The following is a 16,272-nucleotide window of genomic DNA, read 5'->3' as shown; positions in this document are numbered from 1 at the left end:
AATTGATAAGTCAATCAGCAAAAAATAGATATACTACATATATCCTCTACATATAAATTAAGATCAGTTAAAACATCTTTGGAAAATTAGTGCTTGTTCAAGACCAATAATTCTATGTGCGGACTGTTGGTTCGTCTGTTCCTAAAATTTCTTTAAATCTTAAGAATTTTACAATGGAGTTGATGACGGGTTTCAAGAAGACGTCAGCTGTTTGGCCATAGTTCTCCTTTTTATCAGTATACTTTTCTACGTATAATCTTATTGTTGCACCAGAACTGCCTGTGCCGGATAACCTCAAAACAAATTTAGTCCCATTCGAAAACTTTACGAAAAGGCCTTGATTTTCAGAGATGGAGCCATCTAGATCTCTATACGAAAAATCACCACAATCGATAACGGTTAAAGACTCATCAGCTGGGAAGTGGGAGCCACAAACGTTTGGCCTTGATACAAATTCACTCAAAAGAGCTACAACTTTTTCGGCCTGCTCGCATTCGATATGTTCGTAATCGTATCTTGTGAAGAAAGTACGGCCATACTCGTTCCAAAATTCGTCCTGAATAGTTTTGATCGAAGCTTCCTTTTCAGGGTTACGCCTATGGTAGATAGCCAAGATATTTAACCAAGCAATAATGGCCCATAGACCGTCCTTTTCTCTGATATGATTGGAACCTGTACCGAAGGATTCTTCACCACAGATTGATAGCTTTTTAGCATCAAATAAGGCACAGAAGAATTTCCAGCCGGTTGGAACTTCGTAACATCTTAATCCCTTTTTTGCTGCAACACGATCAATGGCTGAGGATGTAGGAAATGAACGTGCCAAGCCATAAATACCTTGTTTGGCGAAGTATGGAATTTCGGGTGCATATTCGGCAATAATGGCAACAGAATCACCTGGCGAAACGAAAGCAGGGCCATAACCGTAAATCATATTCCTATCACCATCACCATCGGAGGCTGCTCCAAAGGCAATTTTTTCGCGGTCAACCCTGTCAACAAGAGTTCGTGCATAGGTTAGATTCGGATCGGGATGTAAACCGCCGAAATCAGGTAAAGGGTGCCAATTTTGAAGAACTTCCTCTGCCGGTAAACCAAATTCATCAACAAATATAGCCTTACCATATGGTCCTGTAATACCATTTAAGGAGTCAAACAACAACTTCCACCCTTTGTCTTTGCGCTGTTTCGCTAAGAAGCTTTTAATTAAGTCAAAATCAAAAATTTCCTTCAGAAATTGAACGTATGCTTTGGCAGGATCAATTATGTCCACTAACAATGGGCCATATTTTTGGTTTTTACCAAGCTTGTTCAAATTCAACTTGGGGAAGTTCTTTATAATTTTATAGTGAGTTAATTTTTTAGACGCTTCCCAGATAGCGTTAGTGACACTCTCTGGAGCTGGCCCACCATTAGGTAAATTATACTTGATACCTAAATCATTCTCTGGACCGCCTGGGTTGTGTGAGGCAGTTAATATGATACCACCACCGGTACACTTTTCCTCGTATGTTCTAATTATATGAGAAGCAGCTGGTGTTGAAAGTAAACCGCCTTGACCAATGACTAACTTTCTGACACCGTTTGCAGCACCTACTGCGGCAATCTTGTTCATGATAACATCGTTGTAGAAACGACCATCTCCTCCAACAACTAAAGTGGTTCCCTCTGAGCCATTAGGGATAGATTGCATTGTTGCTTGAATGAAGTTCTCAGTATAATGAGGCTCATCCATGAAAACCTTGGTCTTCTTACGTAAACCTGAAGTACCCGGTTTTTGGTCCTTATAAGCAACTGTTGGTACAGAATCTATTAGAAGTGACATTTACTATTCAATTGAGTTGTTAGTTACCTATTTTTGCACTATTGAACCGAAAGTGGATGAGAGAGAGAATGTTTATAGGTAGACCAAAATCGATGTGATGCGCCCTTCTCCTTTTCTTGCATCCGTAATATAAACGCGAAATACCAGGTAAAAAAAGACAAAATCTCAAATAGCGAGAATGCCGATTTTAGAACATCATTTTTCTATTTACAAGTATAGCATTGTCGGTACTGAATGCCCTTATTCCTCATGACAGACTGAAACCACCGTGATACAATTGTGGTAACGTCATACATTTGACATTTATCAGGGGAAGACAGAGATCCTCTACTAGGTCATATGCGGGATAAAAAAATCTCCACGTCAATAGTGTAAAATTGTAAATAAAACTGTGGGCATTGCTGTTCTCGAGAAAAGCTGCCACTTGTGTTTGAACGGTGTCGGCTTTAGCATCCTGTTTTAAAAAGAAAGCCCTGTAGGGGGCTCGAACCCCTAACCTTATGATTAAGAGTCATACGCGCTACCGATTGCGCCAACAAGGCTTTTAAACGTGATTGTGTTGTATCTCAAAATGAGATATGTCAGTATGACAATACGTCACCCTGAACGTTCATAAAACACATATGAAACAACCTTATAACAAAACGAACAACATGAGACAAAACCCGACCTTCCCTAGCTGAACTACCCAAAGTATAAATGCCTGAACAATTAGTTTAGATCCGAGATTCCGCGCTTCCACCACTTAGTATGATTCATATTTTATATAATATATAAGATAAGTAACATTCCGTGAATTAATCTGATAAACTGTTTTGACAACTGGTTACTTCCCTAAGACTGTTTATATTAGGATTGTCAAGACACTCCGGTATTACTCGAGCCCGTAATACAACAGATTGATACGACCGTTAGAAATCGATAATAGATTCTCTATAATAGGCTCATTATAATAACTACTATCCCTAAATTCACCTATTTCTCCATATCATGTACGGCAAGTTTTTTTGAGAAGAAATTTATTGTATTTTATACTTCACAATAATGCTTTTAGTAAGATGGGATCAGAACAATCATTACAAAATTTCATTTATAGTTCAGCGATAATGTTCTGAAAAAGTTTCAATTCAATTCACGTGAGGACAATAACACTATGTACAGTAGATAACTTAAAAGTTCTTCTGCCGCGTTTTGGATAATTTCACGAGGGGAAATGGACAATTTTACTTAATACTGCTACCATTTCTTCCCTCGTTTATATCCTTTCATTCATTGCTGGGTTTGCATGGTCAGTCCTTACTAATTAGCTTCCTATAAACTCGATGACAGTTAGGACGCTCACGGACAATTATATTCTGAAAACACAAGTAATACTATTAATCTTTTGTACCAACAATTGATTAATACCAAACTCTTATTCCAAACAAAAGAGGTTCGTACTTAGCCGGTCAAACCTGGGCTGCGAAAAAGTCCGTGAAAATTAAGAAGAGGCTCAGTGTTTTCAGATGAAAGCGATTAAAATTTACAGATATTATCTTCTATTGCGTGGTTGTGCAACGTTTGAATAAATATTTGTAATCCTAATTTCTTGCAGATTCGGATATGACCCAGCAGGCATGTGCGAGTCAAGTTAATTTTTCGGGTGCTAGCTAGTACTGGAAAAAGTAAAAAGTGTCATTTGCAAAAAAAAACCCTCGAGAGATTTGTATGTTATTTAACGATTTCTTTCCAAGACTCTGCTGCGTGAAATCACCAACAGTTATTCAACAATGTCACTCAGAGCAGTCCCAGGATATTTTGCTGCATATCCAAGTGAGGGTTTTCAAGGATTAGACTCCACGAAATATGATCACTTAGAATTGATTAACCATAAGAATTGGAAGGAACTGTATCATGCTATCCCTAGAAATACCAAAAATCGCCACTATAAGCTGTTGATTTTAGCTAGGCATGGTCAAGGTTACCACAATGCTGCCATACTGAGGTACGGTATGGAGAAATGGGACGCCTATTGGTCGTTGCTTTCGGGCGATGAACATGGAGAGTGGCTTGACTCTAAACTGACACCTCTGGGTAAAGATCAAGTTAGAAGAACAGGATCGAATGTCTTGCTACCAATGGCAAAGCAATTAGGTATGCTACCTCATGTGTTTTTCAGTTCTCCAATGAGAAGATGTCTCGAAACATTCATTGAGTCGTGGACACCAGTGTTAGCGGAGACGCAAGAATTACCGGCCGGAACTAAAATTTCTACACGCATTATAGAAGGTCTAAGGGAGACGTTGGGCTCTCACACTTGTGACAAAAGAGTGGCTCACTCAATGGCAGTTGACGAATACCAGGATTTCAGCACGGAATCGGGCCACACTGTACATTGGCAATATGTACCAGATTACCCAGAAGATGATGAATTGTGGCTTCCTGATCATAGAGAAACGTGTGCTGAAATGGACAAACGTACACTGAATGGATTATTTGAACTATTTAATCAATTGTCAAGCGAAGAAAAATTCATCTCGCTTACTTGTCACTCAGGTGTCATTCAAAGTGTCTTGAGAAACTTACAGCATCCTCCAATTTATAACCTGGACACAGGTAAAGTCGTCGCTGTCGTCGTGGAAGTACCAGTCAACACGGCCGATCGCGGCAGGCTCTGAATTTTCCCACAGCGCCCATTCGGGACTTTCAAATATGTGGGTAATTTAAATAATTTTTTATAGATATAATAGAGTGGATGGAATAAAACCCTTTCTTTTCAAATAATGTGTTAAGCACTTTGAGAAATGGTTGAACCTTTCACTTTGATCATCGCTTTCTCAAGCTAGGTGAGAACATACATTTGAGTATAAAATAAAAAATGCATATGTGAAATTATATGAATGCAAAGGGTTCTTAGTTCCTTTTTTATTCTTGTATAGTTTTCACCGCTATGTCCACTCCCTCTTTTATACTATACTAATCGATGCCACAGAAAATATAGGCTTGGAAGTAATAAGCCCCCTTCATATACTTTCGTACAAGAAAATGTAACCGGTACATTAAAACAAACTTCAGTAGCCTCCCCTAATCACTCGGCAGGCAGACCTACGATCTTGAACAACTATTATATAGTAGCAAGATGCTAGCTCCATCGCTTTTCTAACTAAAGGTAAACTGATCGATTTGCATTTATATAATAAACCTCGGGAAGAGCTTTACCGAAAAAGGAAACCGTTTGCTGTGACAAGTAAATATAGAGTAATCTATTATAAAGGGTTAAAGCAATCTCGATTCAATTGACCGCGAGCAAATTAACAACAATCCAGTTATAAAACATTAATTTGCTGATCACATTTGAATCAAAAAAAGTAAAGAGAAATACTTATAACCGTCAATGGCTGTCATAAAAAAGGGAGCACGCAGAAAGGACGTTAAGGAGCCCAAGAAGAGATCTGCAAAAATCAAAAAGGCTACATTTGATGCAAATAAAAAGAAAGAAGTAGGTATTTCTGATTTGACACTTTTGTCAAAAATATCTGATGAATCTATCAATGAAAATTTGAAAAAAAGATTTAAGAATGGAATTATTTATACCTATATTGGCCATGTGTTAATTAGTGTAAATCCGTTCCGCGATTTGGGAATATATACAAATGCCGTTTTAGAGTCATATAAAGGAAAAAATAGACTTGAAGTTCCACCACACGTGTTTGCTATTGCGGAATCTATGTACTACAATCTCAAATCATACAATGAAAATCAGTGTGTTATTATTTCTGGTGAGTCTGGTGCCGGTAAGACAGAAGCAGCCAAACGTATTATGCAATATATTGCAGCTGCATCTAATAGCCATTCAGAATCGATTGGGAAGATCAAAGATATGGTTCTTGCTACTAATCCACTTCTCGAGTCATTCGGTTGTGCTAAAACTCTGCGGAACAACAATTCTTCAAGGCACGGGAAGTATCTAGAAATTAAATTCAACTCACAATTTGAACCTTGCGCAGGTAATATCACAAATTATTTGCTAGAGAAACAAAGAGTTGTTGGTCAAATTAAGAACGAAAGAAACTTTCATATTTTTTACCAATTCACTAAGGGAGCATCTGATACATATAAACAGATGTTCGGTGTGCAAATGCCTGAGCAATATATTTACACTGCTGCGGCTGGCTGTACTACTGCAGATACAATTGATGACGTAAAAGATTACGAAGGCACGTTAGAGGCTATGAGAACCATTGGTTTAGTCCAGGAAGAACAAGACCAAATTTTTAGGATGCTGGCGGCAATTCTGTGGATTGGTAACATTTCCTTTATAGAAAATGAAGAGGGCAATGCTCAGGTAGGAGATACCTCAGTGACTGATTTTGTCGCTTATTTGTTGCAGGTTGATGCTTCGTTACTGGTAAAATGTTTAGTGGAAAGAATCATGCAAACCAGTCATGGAATGAAGAGAGGCTCAGTTTATCATGTACCTTTGAACCCAGTCCAAGCAACTGCGGTGAGAGACGCCCTTGCTAAGGCAATTTATAATAATTTATTCGACTGGATTGTCGATAGGGTTAACGTATCTTTGCAGGCATTTCCTGGTGCTGATAAATCAATTGGGATTCTAGACATTTACGGCTTCGAAATTTTTGAACACAACTCTTTTGAGCAAATATGTATCAATTATGTTAATGAAAAGTTACAACAGATTTTTATCCAATTGACTTTGAAGGCTGAGCAAGAAACTTATGAAAGAGAAAAAATCAAATGGACCCCCATCAAATACTTTGACAATAAAGTTGTCTGTGATTTAATCGAGGCGAAAAATCCACCGGGCATTCTTGCTGCAATGAATGACTCTATTGCAACTGCTCATGCAGACTCCAATGCCGCTGACCAGGCGTTTGCTCAACGACTTAACTTATTTAATTCAAATCCATACTTCGAATTAAGGGCCAACAAATTTGTTATTAAACATTACGCTGGAGATGTCACCTATGACATCAATGGTATCACCGATAAAAATAAAGACCAACTTCAAAAGGACCTAATTGAATTAATTGGAACAACGACAAATACATTCCTTTCCACAATTTTTCCTGATGATGTTGACAAAGATTCAAAGAGACGGCCTCCAACAGCAGGTGACAAAATTATTAAAAGTGCAAATGAACTGGTGGAAACTTTGTCAAAAGCTGAGCCTTCCTATATCAGAACAATCAAGCCTAATCAAACTAAATCACCAAATGATTATGATGATCACCAAGTGCTACATCAAGTAAAATATTTGGGTTTGCAAGAAAATGTTCGTATCAGGAGAGCCGGTTTCGCTTACAGACAAACTTTCGAAAAATTCGTCGAAAGATTTTATTTACTATCTCCAGATTGTTCATATGCTGGTGATTACACTTGGGATGGGGACACCCTTGAGGCAGTCAAGCTTATTTTAAGAGATGCCATGATACCAGAAAAAGAATTTCAACTTGGAGTGACAAGCGTATTCATTAAAACTCCAGAATCTCTATTTGCTCTAGAAGACATGCGTGATAAATACTGGTACAACATGGCTGCTAGAATCCAGAGAGCATGGAGAAGGTTTCTTCAAAGGCGTATTGATGCTGCGATAAAAATTCAGCGTACTATCAGAGAGAAAAAGGGTGGAAACAAGTACGTCAAGCTTCGTGATTATGGAACCAAACTTTTAGCGGGTAAAAAAGAGAGAAGATCCATGTCTTTACTTGGATACAGGGCTTTTATGGGTGATTACTTATCCTGCAATGAGTCTAAAACGAAAGGATCGTACATCAGAAGACAGGTAGGAATTAAGGATAAAGTTGTTTTTTCGATAAAGGGGGAATGCCTGCACTCTAAATTTGGCAGATCAGCTCAAAGATTGAAAAAAGTGTTTATCTTAACAAAAAAGACATTTTATATTATTGGACAAACACGGGAACAGAATGCTATGAAATATACACAAGATTATAAAATTGATGTCGGTAAAATTAAACAAGTGAGCTTAACAAACCTCCAAGACGATTGGATGGGCGTTATCCTTGTTAATAGTACACAATCCGATCCACTCATTAACACGCCTTTCAAGACGGAATTAATGACACGTTTGAAAAAATTAAATGAAAAGATAATGATAAAAGTTGGTCCCACGATTGAGTATCACAAACAACCAAACAAGTTGCACACTGTCCGCTCAAAGATAAGCGATTCAGCACCGAAATACGGTGACATCTACAAGTCAAGTACAATATACGTGCGTCGTGGACACCCTGCTAACTCCAAATCGAATAAAAAACCTAAGAATCCAGGTGGGTTGAGCGGGAAACCTATCAAAAGCAAAAAGAGTAAACACAAATCTACTCATAAGCATACACATAGCCATAGAAGTCATAGGGATGCTGCAAAAAAGCAACCTCTCCCTTCGCAAAAACCTGTGAATCCGTTATCTTTGGCAGCTACCGCTGCACAGGCAGCATACAATCCTAAACCGGATAAGACCGTACCAATAAAGTCATCTGCAATCCCTGCTGCAAAAGTAAGCTCGAAACACAGCTCAAAACCCTCATCGAAGGAAAAAGTCGCAGTAAAGAAAGCCTCCTCAAGCCACAAATCCTCATCCGCCAAGCAAAACCAGGTATCGATGCCACCTTCAAAAGGGGTTGAAAAAAATAAAGAACCGTTAAAGGAGACAACTGCAACTGCAACTGCAAACATACCAATACCACCACCCCCTCCCCCCATGGGCCAACCAAAGGATCCGAAATTCGAAGCTGCATACGACTTTCCAGGTTCCGGATCATCTTCGGAGTTGCCATTAAAAAAGGGCGATATTGTATTTATAAGCAGAGATGAACCTAGTGGTTGGTCTTTAGCAAAGCTTCTCGATGGAAGCAAAGAAGGTTGGGTTCCTACTGCTTATATGACTCCTTATAAAGACACAAGAAATACGGTGCCTGTTGCAGCGACAGGGGCAGTGAATGACGTTACAAATCAGAAATCAAGCCAAATCGACAATACCATTTCAAGTGCACAAGAAGGTGTACAGTTTGGAAGTGCAACAGTTGGACCCACTAGTGATAATCAGAGTAATCCGGTGGGGACGTTTAGCGACGGTTTAGCTTCTGCATTGGCAGCAAGAGCAAACAAAATGCGGGCGGAAAGTGCTGACGATGATGATAATGACGATGGCGATGATGATGATGACTGGTAATTAACATGAATATATAGATGTTTAGTCTCTTATAGAATGGTTCTTCGTGCATGCCTCTTAACATACCAAAAGTGCATTACATATACTTTTAAACATACTCTCGCAGAAAGTTAAAGTCCCTTTTTTTTTTTTTTTTTCATTTTTTGTTTGTATTTTCCCGTTTTGAAAAACTCCCACTTTAATGCAGGACATCGTTCAAAACAAGCTTTAAAGATTTGACAGTAAAATCCTCACTTTACTCAAGACATTTTTCTCAAAAAAAGAGAAAGCACAGTAAACCCTCCTTAATTTTCCTTTTGCATAATACCAGACACTTAAAAATGAGCAAAGACAAAGATATCAAAGTCACTCCTGGAACTTGTGAATTAGTTGAACAAATACTCGCCTTACTCTCCCGGTATCTCTCATCTTATATTCACGTGCTGAACAAGTTCATCAGTCATTTGCGAAGGGTAGCTACGCTACGATTCGAGAGAACTACTTTGATTAAATTTGTTAAGAAATTGAGATTTTACAACGATTGTGTGTTAAGCTATAATGCATCAGAGTTTATCAATGAAGGTAAAAACGAATTAGACCCAGAGGCGGATTCGTTTGACAAGGTAATTTTACCAATAGCTTCAATGTTTGTTAAATGTGTTGAAACGTTTGACTTACTGAACTATTATCTAACGCAGTCATTACAAAAGGAAATTTTATCTAAAACTTTGAACGAGGACCTAACGCTAACAGCAGAGTCCATATTAGCCATTGACGATACCTACAATCATTTCGTGAAATTTTCTCAATGGATGATTGAGTCTTTGCGTATAGGCAGCAACCTGCTAGATTTAGAAGTTGTTCAATTTGCCATTAAATGCGCAGATGAGGACGGAACGAATATCGGAGAAACTGATAATATCTTCTTGCAGGAGATTCTTCCTGTCAACTCCGAAGAAGAATTTCAGACCTTGTCAGCTGCGTGGCACTCCATTTTAGATGGTAAGCTGAGCGCCTTGGACGAAGAATTTGATGTTGTCGCTACTAAATGGCATGACAAATTTGGTAAATTGAAAAACTGAGGCCTTCAGTTTTTAGCTCAAAAAGAGCAAATAAGTACCACTAGTTAATAGAACATATATATATACATGAATAGCCTCATCACATAGCACAGAAAGTAAGCTTTCAAAACACTGATGATCGGCTCTTATTCTGGCGTACTCATTTTCAGCATCTCAAACCGCGCTGTTTTTTTCTCACTTTTTGATACAATAGGTATGCAAAGGAGAATGGCAGGTGTGCCAAGGAAAAAAAATATGAGGAACTATAGCCTAAAATGAAGCCTCCTCTGATGTGGGAGGGACCCCAATTTAGGTCAATAATGATTTTTTAAATTTATATTCTTGTCTTAATGAAACTTGAGTCAAGTCGACCAGTTTCCTGACGATTTTGATATAGAATAATATTGCTCGTTTGGCCGGCAACAGATTACATAAGAAGCAGATGGATGATATAAGCGGAAGGCAAACTTTACCTCGAATAAACCGTTTGTTGGAGCACGTGGGAAATCCCCAAGATAGTTTGTCAATCCTACATATAGCGGGAACAAATGGTAAGGAGACAGTATCTAAATTTTTGACATCCATATTGCAGCATCCGGGGCAACAGCGGCAAAGGGTCTTGATTGGTAGGTATACTACATCTTCCTTGCTAAACGCCAAAGAAGAGGATATTAGCATTAATAATGAAGCCATTTCCTTGATAGAGTATTCTAGGATCGAGAAGGAACTTATAGAAGCAGATAGTTCTTTGAAATTACAGTGCAACAACCTCGAACTGCTAACAAGCGTAGCTCTCGTATACTTCGCTAAGAAAAATTGCCAATGGTGCATAATAGAAACTGGTTTAGCTGGAAAACAGGACCCTGGAAGTATAATTGCTGGTCAAAGTAGAGTCTGTTGCGCCATTACTAACGTGGGCATTAGCGATGAAGCTTTTTTATGCAAGTTTTTGTCTCAAATTACTGAAAGTTCCACAAATAAAGCAATTTTTCTATTAGACGGTTCTAATGACGAATTTGTACGAAATACGATAACGAAACGGTGCCATGATGTTGGATGTCCATTAGAAATCACCGACCCTTCTCTTAGGGATTACAATGTACACACAGACACATGGGGCACTCTTGAAGTTCGCCTGCCATACAGTGAAGAAGAATATCAAATATTTAATTTGAGAGTTGCGATAGCGGTTTTAGACTTTTTGAGCAAGGAAAAAAAGGTTTGTATTTCAAAGGATCAACTATCCCAAGGTTTAATATCTGTGGATTGGCCAAGAAGTTTACATCGCTTGGATTACTGTTATGAATCTACTAGTGGAAAGAAAATCGCATTACTATTAGACAACGCAAATAATGCGAAGGCAGCTCGAAATTTAGCCTGCCATTTAAGGACCACGTACGGTGATACGCCATTAACATTTGTCATTGCTATAACAACTGGGAAAAAGGTGTCTCCCTTACTTGATCCGCTAATACGTCCACAAGATTATGTTATTGTGACTAGATTTGGGTCAGTGGTTGGAATGCCGTGGATCCAATCCCTAGAACCGGTGAATCTTCTCGCATTTATCAAAAACCGGTATACGAGAAATGTTAACATGCAGCCGGATCTTCAAAGTGTCTGGACCTTCCTTGAAACAAGTGGGTTAAAGACGATTGTTCCTGTTATCGTATGTGGATCACTGTATATCTGCAAAGAGCTATTGCGCTTACACAACTGTCACTTGCCAGTATAGTTTTTAGATATATGATCATATCCTACAATGCAATTACCGATATTGATAGAGGACCAGTCTGCCAAGGGCATCCGGGGATATATCATATTTTCCTTCTTTTATAACGGCATGTAACTTTACTTTTACTTTAAACTATGGCATTACATTCCAGCTTTTCAAGAGTTATTAGTGATTCATTACTTATAAAGTTTTTCCGACCACATTTTGATACTTTGTACCTGATATAGATAAAACAATTACCTTATAAATTGATTCTCTCATATTTATCTTGATGAGAAAACGATTGAGGAGATTTGTGTGTAATTTGGTTCTCGTAACAAATACCATTAAATAATCCTTGACTAGTAATACATACCAAACAAAGAACGATTTGCGGATACTCAGCCGCACGAAAATTTCTAAAATTGAACTAAATCCTTTAGGATATATAAAAGGGCACAAAGTGAGAACGTAAAAACAGCATTATAAAGATATTGTAATGAAGAAATTTATGCTCATTTAGTATGTGGAAATACCTTCATAGATCAGTCAAAAATGAAGGGACCGTAGAACGGCTCACTAACCTCAACTTATTTACCAATCACCGTTTCAAGTTTTATTCTACATTAAAGGAACAAAGTTTTTGGAGAATACCATTCAAAAGAAGGAGCAAATTACAGAAATGGGTGTTATCGACAGGCATCGTAAGTTTCATCGCTTTTAACATATGGTGGGTTTATTGGCCACATCATACTTTTCCCAAACCCGTTGCTAAAATATTAAGGAAGGGGTTACATTCAGAAATTAAGAAAGAAGGTGCGAACTACCAAAAAAGCCTTGAGTACTACCTCGAAGCTTTAGAAGAATGTAAAGCCGAAAACGTGGATCTACTTTCGGATGAATATACCGGTATTGAAATCAAAATCGGAGAAATGTATGAGAAATTACATATGTATAATGATGCTACAGCTTTATATGGAGACATGCTGAAAAAGTTCTATAATGAACTAAGCAAAACTACTGATAAGTCAACGAAGAGAAAATTCTTTTTGTTGAAAAGAGACCTTCAAATTTTGGTAAGGTTCAATGAAATAAATAAAGACTCTGAAACTAATGCAACGTTATTGATAATGCACCTTTTATTAGCTCAACGAGAATTTTTGGAGAACTCACCGGAGTTCAAAAATGTTCTTTCCAAATCAGAACTTTTAAACAACCAACAGCTTGACTGGAAGAATTTCAAGGGTCTACCATTTATTGGTAAATCCAAACCTGACTACCAAATGCATTTAAACTCTAAAAGAAAACAGGAGTTGAAGATAAAGGAACCTGAAAGCGAACAATGCGTTTTCATGAAAGAACTTCTGACTGCAAGAGATTTATATACTCGTTACTGTCTCAATCGGAGTAATCTTTCTGGGGCCTTGAATAGCAAAATAACAACACTAGAATGGATGTTACTAGCGGATAGTCCTCTGGACGACATCTTGCTTGCCCAGGCAGAGCTCGGGTCGATTTTTTATCTAAATTCAGAGAAGTTCGAAGGAAGTCTATACGCTATTGATAATGAACCGTACAAAAAATCAGAACCTTTAGAACTTATTCGGTCCAGGTTACAAGAAAACCAGAATTCCTGCTTACAGTACTCGGCTGACTGCTATAAAAGTATTATCAGCTTTGCCAATGAAAATCAATATCCAAAAGTTGCAATGGAAAGCGAAATGGATCAGAGAATACTTAAGGCATTATCCCTTGCTCACTACGGTATTGGTGTGATAAATTTGCATAAGGGACGCTTGAGGGCATCTAAGAAGGAACTTAAAAAGGCTATTCGTATTTCAGAGATGATTAGATTTAATGAACTCATTGAGGAAGCTCAACGTGAACTTAAAAAGGTTGATGGTACGCCTATATAAATCTTACATTTGTATATATATTCTTCTAAATTTTCATCAATATGTTGAAATGCCGAAAGATGTCGATTCCTCATTGGATATGGCGAATTTTACGTCACCGCCTCATGAACAAAAGTGAGAAAAATACATATATAGCGTCAAAATCAAAACAAATGATGAATTTACTTGCAAAGACTAAATGTGTAAGGGAATAGGTATCAGAACATTAAGTGAAGGCGCCGAAAGTAATATCAGTAATGCTTCGCACGATAATATTGAAAGCCGGGTCCAATGCCTCCATACCGTCACCTTCCCGCCAAAATAAGTTACTCAGGTTCTTCGCCACAGCCGGCGCAGTCTCTAGGACCAGTCCAGGAAGCATTAAGAAGATTTTCGACGACAATTCATATTGGAGAAATATTAATGGTCAGGATGCTAATAATAGCAAGATCTCACAATATCTTTTTAAAAAAAATAAAACCGGACTTTTCAAGAACCCTTATTTGACTTCTCCAGATGGTTTGCGTAAGTTTAGCCAGGTTTCTTTGCAGCAAGCACAAGAACTTCTCGACAAAATGAGGAATGATTTTAGCGAGAGTGGTAAATTAACCTATATTATGAACCTGGACAGATTAAGCGATACGCTATGTCGAGTTATTGATTTGTGCGAGTTTATTAGGTCAACACATCCAGATGATGCATTTGTTAGGGCAGCACAAGATTGCCATGAACAAATGTTTGAATTCATGAATGTCTTGAACACTGATGTTTCCTTATGTAACATACTAAAGTCGGTTTTAAACAATCCAGAAGTGTCTTCGAAGTTAAGCGCAGAAGAACTTAAAGTTGGTAAAATATTATTGGATGATTTTGAAAAGTCAGGAATCTATATGAATCCAGATGTTAGAGAAAAGTTTATCCAGTTATCTCAGGAAATCAGTTTAGTAGGTCAAGAATTCATCAACCATACAGACTATCCTGGTTCAAATTCTGTGAAGATACCATGTAAAGATCTGGATAATAGTAAAGTGAGTACATTTCTATTGAAGCAATTAAATAAAGATGTAAAAGGGCAAAATTATAAAGTACCTACATTTGGGTATGCAGCTTATGCATTATTAAAAAGTTGTGAAAATGAGATGGTAAGAAAAAAGTTGTGGACCGCTCTTCACAGTTGTTCTGACAAACAGGTTAAAAGATTGAGTCACTTAATCAAACTAAGGGCAATCTTGGCTAATTTAATGCACAAAACAAGTTACGCAGAGTATCAATTGGAAGGTAAAATGGCAAAGAATCCGAAAGATGTTCAAGATTTTATTTTGACGTTAATGAACAATACTATAGAGAAGACAGCAAATGAATTGAAATTTATAGCTGAACTCAAGGCCAAAGATCTTAAGAAGCCGTTGACTACAAACACGGACGAAATATTGAAGCTCGTGAGACCATGGGATAGGGATTACTATACTGGCAAATATTTCCAGCTCAACCCGTCAAACTCTCCCAATGCCAAAGAAATAAGCTATTATTTTACATTAGGAAATGTCATTCAGGGCTTGTCAGATTTGTTTCAGCAAATATATGGTATTAGATTAGAGCCAGCAATTACTGATGAGGGAGAAACATGGTCCCCAGACGTGAGAAGATTGAATGTGATATCTGAAGAGGAAGGAATCATCGGCATAATTTATTGTGATTTATTCGAACGAAATGGCAAGACTTCAAATCCGGCTCATTTCACAGTTTGTTGCTCTAGGCAAATATATCCCAGTGAAACTGATTTCTCAACCATCCAAGTCGGTGAGAATCCAGACGGTACCTACTTTCAATTACCTGTTATTTCTTTGGTGTGTAATTTTTCTCCAATACTAATCGCTTCTAAAAAAAGTCTTTGTTTTTTGCAGCTTAGTGAAGTTGAAACGCTCTTCCATGAAATGGGACATGCAATGCACTCAATGTTAGGGAGAACTCATATGCAAAACATAAGTGGTACAAGATGTGCTACTGATTTTGTAGAGTTACCAAGTATCCTGATGGAGCACTTCGCTAAGGATATACGAATTCTGACAAAGATTGGCAAACATTACGGGACTGGAGAAACAATTCAGGCTGATATGTTACAGCGCTTCATGAAAAGCACTAACTTCCTTCAAAATTGTGAAACATACTCTCAAGCAAAGATGGCTATGCTGGATCAATCATTTCATGATGAAAAAATCATTTCTGATATTGATAACTTTGACGTTGTGGAAAACTATCAAGCACTAGAACGACGTTTAAAGGTCCTAGTGGACGATCAGAGTAATTGGTGTGGAAGATTCGGCCATTTATTTGGATACGGGGCAACTTATTACAGCTACTTATTTGATAGGACGATAGCTTCTAAAATCTGGTACGCCCTTTTCGAGGATGATCCGTACAGTCGAAAAAATGGTGATAAATTTAAAAAGCATTTACTAAAATGGGGAGGGCTAAAAGACCCTTGGAAATGTATCGCTGATGTTTTAGAATGCCCCATGCTAGAGAAAGGCGGTAGCGATGCGATGGAATTTATAGCACAGTCTCACAAGTCTTAGAGAACAGAGTAGGTGCTTAATCGAGGCCAT

At 37.9% G+C, this 16,272-nt stretch overlaps 7 protein-coding genes and 1 non-coding gene across 8 annotated transcripts, besides 2 other annotated features; 6 read left to right on the top strand and 2 right to left on the bottom strand.

Moving 5' to 3' along the window:
- Window positions 1–112: 112 nt before the first annotated feature.
- On the bottom strand, window positions 113–1,825 carry PGM1 (phosphoglucomutase PGM1; the record flags this gene model as incomplete). Its single annotated transcript, NM_001179693.1, has 1 exon — window positions 113–1,825. The coding sequence occupies one exon, from the start codon at window positions 1,823–1,825 to the stop codon at window positions 113–115; it is 1,713 nt and encodes a 570-aa protein (NP_012795.1).
- A 469-nt stretch (window positions 1,826–2,294) lies between these two features.
- On the bottom strand, window positions 2,295–2,367 carry YNCK0007W. The gene has a single exon. It is a non-coding gene; the product is annotated as a tRNA-Lys (tRNA).
- A 15-nt stretch (window positions 2,368–2,382) lies between these two features.
- Window positions 2,383–2,722: a long terminal repeat (Ty3 LTR).
- Window positions 2,723–3,594: 872 nt separating this feature from the next.
- On the top strand, window positions 3,595–4,482 carry PMU1 (putative phosphomutase; the record flags this gene model as incomplete). Its single annotated transcript, NM_001179694.1, has 1 exon — window positions 3,595–4,482. The coding sequence occupies one exon, from the start codon at window positions 3,595–3,597 to the stop codon at window positions 4,480–4,482; it is 888 nt and encodes a 295-aa protein (NP_012794.1).
- A 716-nt stretch (window positions 4,483–5,198) lies between these two features.
- MYO3 (myosin 3) lies at window positions 5,199–9,017 on the top strand (the record flags this gene model as incomplete). The annotated part of the gene is made up of 1 exon (NM_001179695.2): window positions 5,199–9,017. One exon carries the CDS (start codon window positions 5,199–5,201, stop codon window positions 9,015–9,017), a length of 3,819 nt encoding a protein of 1,272 aa, NP_012793.2.
- A 61-nt stretch (window positions 9,018–9,078) lies between these two features.
- Window positions 9,079–9,324: an origin of replication (ARS1126; Autonomously Replicating Sequence).
- Window positions 9,325–9,337: 13 nt separating this feature from the next.
- SHE2 (She2p) lies at window positions 9,338–10,078 on the top strand (the record flags this gene model as incomplete). The annotated part of the gene is made up of 1 exon (NM_001179696.1): window positions 9,338–10,078. One exon carries the CDS (start codon window positions 9,338–9,340, stop codon window positions 10,076–10,078), a length of 741 nt encoding a protein of 246 aa, NP_012792.1.
- Window positions 10,079–10,499: 421 nt separating this feature from the next.
- Window positions 10,500–11,792, top strand: RMA1 (putative tetrahydrofolate synthase; the record flags this gene model as incomplete). The annotated part of the gene is made up of 1 exon (NM_001179698.1): window positions 10,500–11,792. The coding sequence occupies one exon, from the start codon at window positions 10,500–10,502 to the stop codon at window positions 11,790–11,792; it is 1,293 nt and encodes a 430-aa protein (NP_012790.1).
- Window positions 11,793–12,295: 503 nt separating this feature from the next.
- RCI50 (Rci50p) lies at window positions 12,296–13,687 on the top strand (the record flags this gene model as incomplete). The annotated part of the gene is made up of 1 exon (NM_001179699.2): window positions 12,296–13,687. The coding sequence occupies one exon, from the start codon at window positions 12,296–12,298 to the stop codon at window positions 13,685–13,687; it is 1,392 nt and encodes a 463-aa protein (NP_012789.2).
- A 236-nt stretch (window positions 13,688–13,923) lies between these two features.
- OCT1 (metalloendopeptidase) lies at window positions 13,924–16,242 on the top strand (the record flags this gene model as incomplete). The annotated part of the gene is made up of 1 exon (NM_001179700.2): window positions 13,924–16,242. The coding sequence occupies one exon, from the start codon at window positions 13,924–13,926 to the stop codon at window positions 16,240–16,242; it is 2,319 nt and encodes a 772-aa protein (NP_012788.2).
- Window positions 16,243–16,272: the final 30 nt, after the last annotated feature.

Source organism: Saccharomyces cerevisiae, chromosome XI (assembly GCF_000146045.2).
Source record: "Saccharomyces cerevisiae S288C chromosome XI, complete sequence".
Lineage (NCBI taxonomy): Eukaryota > Fungi > Ascomycota > Saccharomycetes > Saccharomycetales > Saccharomycetaceae > Saccharomyces > Saccharomyces cerevisiae.
This window is presented reverse-complemented; position numbering and strand designations above follow the sequence as displayed.